Source organism: Humulus lupulus, chromosome 7 (assembly GCF_963169125.1).
Source record: "Humulus lupulus chromosome 7, drHumLupu1.1, whole genome shotgun sequence".
NCBI classification, from domain to species: domain Eukaryota; kingdom Viridiplantae; phylum Streptophyta; class Magnoliopsida; order Rosales; family Cannabaceae; genus Humulus; species Humulus lupulus.
Window position 1 is genome coordinate 56,386,869 of NC_084799.1, and position 7,142 is coordinate 56,394,010.

A 7,142-nucleotide genomic window follows, 5' to 3' on the forward strand; every position below is an offset into this window, starting at 1 on the left:
GAGATTGATGAATTACTATTGCTTTAGAGTAAGCAGGGGTTTATGATTATGGTGTATAACTTTTTTTTAGAAGAAATTAGACTGTTTATTATTGTATAACTGGCAATACTTGTTTTTATTTTAATTTTGGCATATTCTTGATAAATTTTCACTCATTTTCAATAATAAACTCTTATTTGGCATCAAATTCTCAGATTAATCGAATTTTACTGTTGCAACTTTCCTAAACAACACCCATAATGATACAAACTTACTAAATGACAATACATTTTCCCGCATTGTAGTACATCTCAACTAAATTACTAAATTACATTAATACCCTCGAAGTACTCCATCAATTTCATTTTCATTTAAAAAAAAAATTGAAATCCAATTTTAAGAGAATGCATAGATTTTTGTACTAATCGATTGTAAAATTGGTTGTACAAGGTAAATACATAAAAAAAACAAAAATGAACTACAATAAGTTTTTTTTGTCTTACGCGAAGTGTGAAAAACCTCAAATTGAGGCGAGGGAATAAATAACTCCCAAAAAATAAAAATGGCACATGCTATATGATTGGAGGTCTTTTAGGTAAAGTACTTGATCTCCGATCTATAAATAGGGGATACTCTATTAATGTAGCTCCGTGCACTCAACCAAACAAAACCAATAATTTATATAAATATATATATATCTCCTCTGCCGTTATGGGTGCCCTAAATGTAGAACCAGCCCTATACTGCCACGTGGTGGCACTGCCTTATCCCGGCAGAGGCCATATCAACCCGATAATGAACCTTTGCAAACAGCTAGTGTCGAGGAAAGACGACATTATCATCACCTTCGTGGTGACGGAAGAGTGGCTGGGCTTGATCGGTTCGGAGCCGAAGCCGGACAACATCCGGTTCGGCACTATTCCGAATGTGATACCCTCCGAGCGTGATCGAGCGAAGGACTTCCCTGGCTTTGTTAGGGCAGTGTCAACCTTGATGGAGTCTCCATTTGAGGAGTTCCTCGATAGACTTGACCTTCCAGTCAGTGCTATCGTAGCTGATACCAACTTGGTTTGGGCTGTTGGCGTCGGTCACCGGAGGAATATTCCGGTGGCTTCTCTTTGGCCTAAGTCCGGTTCTGTGTATTCGGTACTCCATCATTTTGATCTCCTCGTACAAAACGGTCATTTCCCAGTCGACCTCTCAGGTGCATATTTACCTTTGATATTTTTTTATTTGTTTGATACATAATAGTGTCTTTTTCACTGTGACAGGTGTAGTTAACAAACAAGATGATGAAAAAAATATATATTATTATTATTATCGATCTATGTGCAAAGTGAATATATAGTATATATATATATATAAATATATTGGTGGCTTTCTGATTAGTAAAACAATTTTCTGGGGATCTTTTTCTATGTCTTGTTTTTTGCATATATTTAGAACATCGGTAAATTTTTAAATTTTTTTGAATAATGTACCATGCTCAAAATTAGATTCTCAAAATTAGTTTCAATCACGTTGTTTTCCACACTCATGCAACAACTTATTTGAATCTACTTTTCGGTACTCTAAATTATTTAGATTTTGTTTTTATAATTTATAAGATGCTCTAAATAATTAAAAAATATACGGTCATAAAAAAAAATCACACTGAAAATTGTTCACAAGTCGGGAATCCACAATAGTCCCACCGGTGGAGCTTTTTTTGAAGCCCCTACAATAGAATTTCCATATATATATATTTGTATTTTTATGGCAGAGGATAGAAATTCAGCACCATCGCTAGGGCTCTTTTGTGTTCCCGACCAATAAACAATTTTCAACACAATTTTTTTATGATCGTATATATTATAGTTATTAAGAACATCGTACAAATTTTCAGAAAATTAAGAATAATTTATAGTGCCAAAAACTAGATTCAAATATGTTATCTTTCACGTGTATTAAAAAGAATCAGTAATGCGTGCAGCAAACTATTTTTAAACTAGTATTTCGGCACTGTAGTCAAGAACATATAAGACTCTTTTTCTATCCCCTTCCATAAAAATTGCCTATATTTTTGTACAGTTAATTATATTTATTTGAAATAGTGAAAGTATAACTTAATTTATATTATATAAATTGGGTGATAGTTAATGCTCTTTTTGGGAAAGGGAACAAATAATGCATGTATTGTCATACAGAACTGAAAAGGAGGATTAATAATGGGCTTCCTGGTTAACCAAATAAAACTCTCATGATAAACTTCTAAACACAGAAAATAAATGCCATATATACGATCGAGTTCAATTAAATTGTTTATATTTTTATTTGTTCATATCTTTTATTTTTATATATTAAAAAATGTGTAGAGAACAAAAATTCTTAATTTTAATAATTTTTTTATTAACTTTAGTAGAATATTTTAAATTTTTAATAAAATATACATTAAAAAATAATTAAAAATAAATATTTATTAATTATATTAATATAAATTCAAATATTATAAATATTTATTATAATAATATATAATACAAAACTAAATATTTTATAATATTTAAATTCATATAATATAAAATATTATTATGATAATAATAATATTATTATAATATTTAATGATATTTAATATTTATATTAATATAAATTTAATTATTATAAAATATCATTATAATAATATATAATACATAATCTTTATTTTTATTAAAAAAATTATCATTTATATTTTAAAAAGTTAAAATATATTTTAAAAAATCATAAATAATATTTTGGTTTAATTTTGTTTACTATGTTTATGTTATTCTTTTATATATAATATATTGTTTATTTATTTGAAATTTATATAAAAATTATAAAAAATTAATAAAAATAATTAATAAATTTTATAAATAAAATTAAGCAAATTTGTGTTTCACATTATTGTATCTAACATATATATACCTGTAACCAAATTCATATCATTATTGGATCCATGTTTGGAATCCTTAGAATCTGTCTCCTCTCCTTTTGTAGTAAAAATAAATTATAAAGACCAAATTTTGAATGGAAACAAAATAAAAATCTAAGGAGCCACCTACCCCTCATTTGCTTCTGTATAACTCATGGGTAGTCATTATTAATTATTTAAATTTTGCGTTAATTGTGTCCCATTATTTATATTTCGGCGTACATATTAAACGGTGTAATAATAAGTGGATTTGTGTGTTAAATCTGGTAATATGTTTTCAGAAAACTGACTTAATGGGAATCAGTTGAAAATATAGCCATTAAAACATAAGACAAGTATTTTTTTTATTAACTACTCACTACAAATACTGTATATAATCTTGTTTTTAGTCACTCCAAAATTTATATTAAAACATATGATAATAACACTTAATTTAAAATTAATATTATAAACATGTCAAGGTACTCAATACCATATAAGATATGAGATAGCATTTAATTATGTGTAGTTAAATTTAAGATCTAGCATTACTTATTAAATTTTAATAAATAATGTCATTAATTCTAATATATACATAAAATACCTTTTTATATAGTGTTGAATCCCTGTAAAATGTATTATAACAATACTCTTAATTTAGTTATAATTATTTAGTAATAAGTCGTATTGATATTACAGAAAACCGTGAGGTGTAGTATATTGCCTTTTTTCATGAATTTTTTTTTAAAAGAAAAGGATAATATATATATTTTTTAAAATAATTATAGTGACAGAACCAATATATCAATGACGACAACCAATTGATGGCTACATGAAAAAGCAATATGCTAAATCTCACCCTTATAGGTAATATATATTTTAAAAAAATAATTATTGTTGAAATAACAGAAAATTTATTGCCCATTTATCAATGATTGGTTGGAAATAAAGTGAATATACTAGACATGAAATTTAGTGAAAATAAATATATAAATATATTTTCAACAAAAAAGATAGTAACTCCTTTTGTAATTTATAATAGTATCAATAATAAAAAAGGAGTGATTAATATTTTTTTTGATAAATGATTGTGTGTAATATTTAGTACATTGCGTGTGCATGTACCATTATTAGTGGAAGTTATACAATTGAGCATTGCTACAAGGCATCTTAGCATGGTACCCACCAATTTAAGACGTGACATATTCTTATTCGTGTGATTTAGTATCGGGTCTCATATATTTTAATTTTTATTTAATTAAAATATGTATGACTCGATATTAACTTGCACCAGTAATAATATAGGATGTTGGACACCCTAGAGGGAGTCTTTAGCATTTCTCCATACAATTATTTCCCTAGTAATATGATTGTTATATTTTGGTAACATGAGTTATATTTATTATTATTTTAACAACATAACGTGACTTCAAATATAATAATTTTACCAAAATATTTCATGATATTAAAGTGTTGTATATTTTAGCTTATATTTTTTTTTTCATATATTAATTTTAAAAATATATATATATTAAAAGTATAATGTCTTTTGTAATGAGTTGATAATTGTATGTAAGTAGTCATATAATAAATCTTGTATACATAGTTATTTTGGTAAGAAAAAATAGCTATATAATAAATCTTGGAAAAAAACTATTATATCCCTTAGTAATTAATGATTTGCATATGTTAGTTAAACTAGGAGGGTAAAAAATACTTACTTTACCACTTAGTGGTAAAAAAAAATGCTATCTAAAAAATTATTAGTAGGTAAAAGAATATATATGGCAAAATCTAGAGAATTGCTAAGGCCACCAATAGTGCCCCACATCACAATGAGTGCCATATTGCTATTGATGTAATACTATATTAAATTTCACACATTTGAAATTAATAAATATTATACATTTGAAATTAATAAATATTATAGAATATCGTCAACCAATCATAAAATAACACTTCTTATCTTGTTGCACATTAATAAGAAAGATATCAAAAATTCAAAAACTAGGCTATAACATCAATCTAATAACAAAAGTTGCGGCAAATCCACTAATTCTATTTAAAATAATAACACTACTACAATTATTGGAACTTGTGCACATACTACCTACAAATAATTCATTGGCTTTGTCTTGCATTTATCATTATTGGCTTGTAAATTCTAATATTTGACCATTTAAAAAAATAGTAATATTTGACACTTTGTTTGTATGTGTACGTTACAGAGCGGGGGCACGAAATTGTAGACTACATCCCGGGAATGTCTGCAAGTCGTTTGGGAGATATCCAAGGCGGAATTCTTACTAGTGAGATCCATAGAAACTTCCAAAGAGGTGCAGTGTCAAGTGTGTCCAAAGCCCAGTTTCTTCTCTGTAGTTCAGTCTACGAGCTCGAACCCCAAGTGTTCGACGATTTGAAGGCCAAATACCCCTTCCCCATCTACCCCGTTGGACCTACTATTCCTTATTTCTTACTAGACCAGACTCATACATCTAGCGAAATCAAAACCACGACTAATTATCCTGACTACTTCAAGTGGCTAAACTCTCAACCCGAGAGGTCTGTGCTGTACATCTCATTTGGGAGTTTTCTCTCAGTCTCAGGTGCCCAGTTGGATGAGTTTGTGGCTGGGGTGCGTGGTAGTGGCACGAGGTACTTGTGGGTGGCACGTGGGGACGATGCATCTAAGGTGAAAGAGGGCTGTGGTGATAATGGGTTTGTAGTTGGTTGGTGTGACCAATTGAAGGTGTTGTGTCATCCTTCTATTGGTGGGTTTTGGACTCATTGTGGATGGAGTTCAACATTGGAAGCCGTTTTTGCTGGGGTTCCCATGTTGACGTACCCTATACTTTCGGACCAAATGCCTAACAGTAAACAAATAGTCGATGATTGGAAAATTGGGTACAGAGTGAAGAAAATTGGGAGTGATCAAAGTTTGGTGACAAGAGATGAAATCTCAAAGCTTGTGATGAGGTTTATGGATGCGGAATGCCTTGAGGGAGAATTTATGAGGGAAAGATGCAAGGAACTCAAAAAGGCCATTCGTCAAGCAACCCTCAAAGGTGGGTCAACTTGTACTAACCTTGATGCTTTTATCAACCAGATTTCAAGTGATGCACATCAAGATATAAAGGATTATTCTCAGATTATTTCAAACGTTGCACATCAAGATATAAAGGAGTTTTCTCAGATTTCAACCGTTTGATTTGTAAGTATTTTATTTGTGTTTAAGAGAGCGAAATATTGAGGTAAAGGAAGTGAGGTTATATATAATAAGGCTCAAGTGAGTGTTTAATTATGTTTTGTTGTAGTAGTTTTCATTGCTCTGTCTAGGGCCAACAATTACTGAATGATTTCTTAGTGTCTGTATGTTTAGATGTCATGTTTTAATAATTATGTATTTGGACGAATCAGTAAAATTATTGGTGGAGTATTATTATTACTTTTATTTGTATTTTTGTGTTTGTGCCTTTTAGCACAAGACATGACGTTAAAGATAATGTGCTAATGTCGCACTAAAAAAAGAGCCTTCCACGGACAACGGACTAAAATTTTCTGTCCCCATTTTTTCTGTCTCCCTGTCTCGGCCACTTAAATTTCAACACCTCATCTACTTTGCCAACTCATATTTAACTCCTATTACCGTTCAAACTTCCCGTTTACTATTTTTTTTTAATAATTTAATGTTTTTTTAATTATATCCATACTTTTTCTCTCTCTCTCCTCTAAATATGTAATTACTTCCTGTACTCACTCTTATCTTCCTCTAAATCATCATATAATTTCTCTTACTTTTTCAATTTCTTTTTTTATTTCAGCATCAAATTCTTTCTATTTGATTCTAGGTTCTATATTTGTTTGGATCATATATTTGTCTTATTATTTGTTTGGATACTGTATTTTGATAAATTATTTTTTAGATCTTATATTTTGCAAAATGTTTAAAATAGAACCCTAAACTCAATTTTGATAAAGAAAAAATTGAATATAATAACACAATTTTTAAGCAGAATCATTTTATTTTTGTTCTAGATTGTTAGTTTAGTAAATTGTTTGTAATTTTAGTTGAGAAAATATTGACTAAAATTAAGTTTAGGGTTCTATTTTAATAATTTTACAAAACATAGGGTCTAAAAAATAATTTATCAAAATACAAGATCCAAACAGGAGATAAGACAAAACACAATGGCTAAAAAAAATATAAACACCTGATTCTATATATATATATATATGCATTTTGTACTGTTTTCTTTTA

At 28.7% G+C, this 7,142-nt stretch overlaps 1 protein-coding gene across 1 annotated transcript; it reads left to right on the plus strand.

Annotated features, from left to right (window-relative positions):
- The first annotated feature begins 621 nt into the window (after nucleotides 1-621).
- Nucleotides 622-6,329, plus strand: LOC133792737 (UDP-glycosyltransferase 87A1-like). Its single transcript, XM_062230650.1, has 2 exons — nucleotides 622-1,183; nucleotides 5,113-6,329. The coding sequence occupies exons 1-2, from the start codon at nucleotides 691-693 to the stop codon at nucleotides 6,090-6,092; spliced, it is 1,473 nt and encodes a 490-aa protein (XP_062086634.1). The 5' UTR covers nucleotides 622-690; the 3' UTR covers nucleotides 6,093-6,329.
- The last annotated feature ends 813 nt before the right edge of the window (nucleotides 6,330-7,142 follow it).

Coding starts and splice junctions, on each gene's coding strand:
- LOC133792737 (XM_062230650.1), top strand. CDS start 691: ATGGGTGCCCTAAATGTAGAACCAGCCCTATACTGCCACGTGGTGGCA. Junction 1,184..5,112: donor TTTCCCAGTCGACCTCTCAG/GTGCATATTTAC, acceptor TGTACGTTACAG/AGCGGGGGCACGAAATTGTA.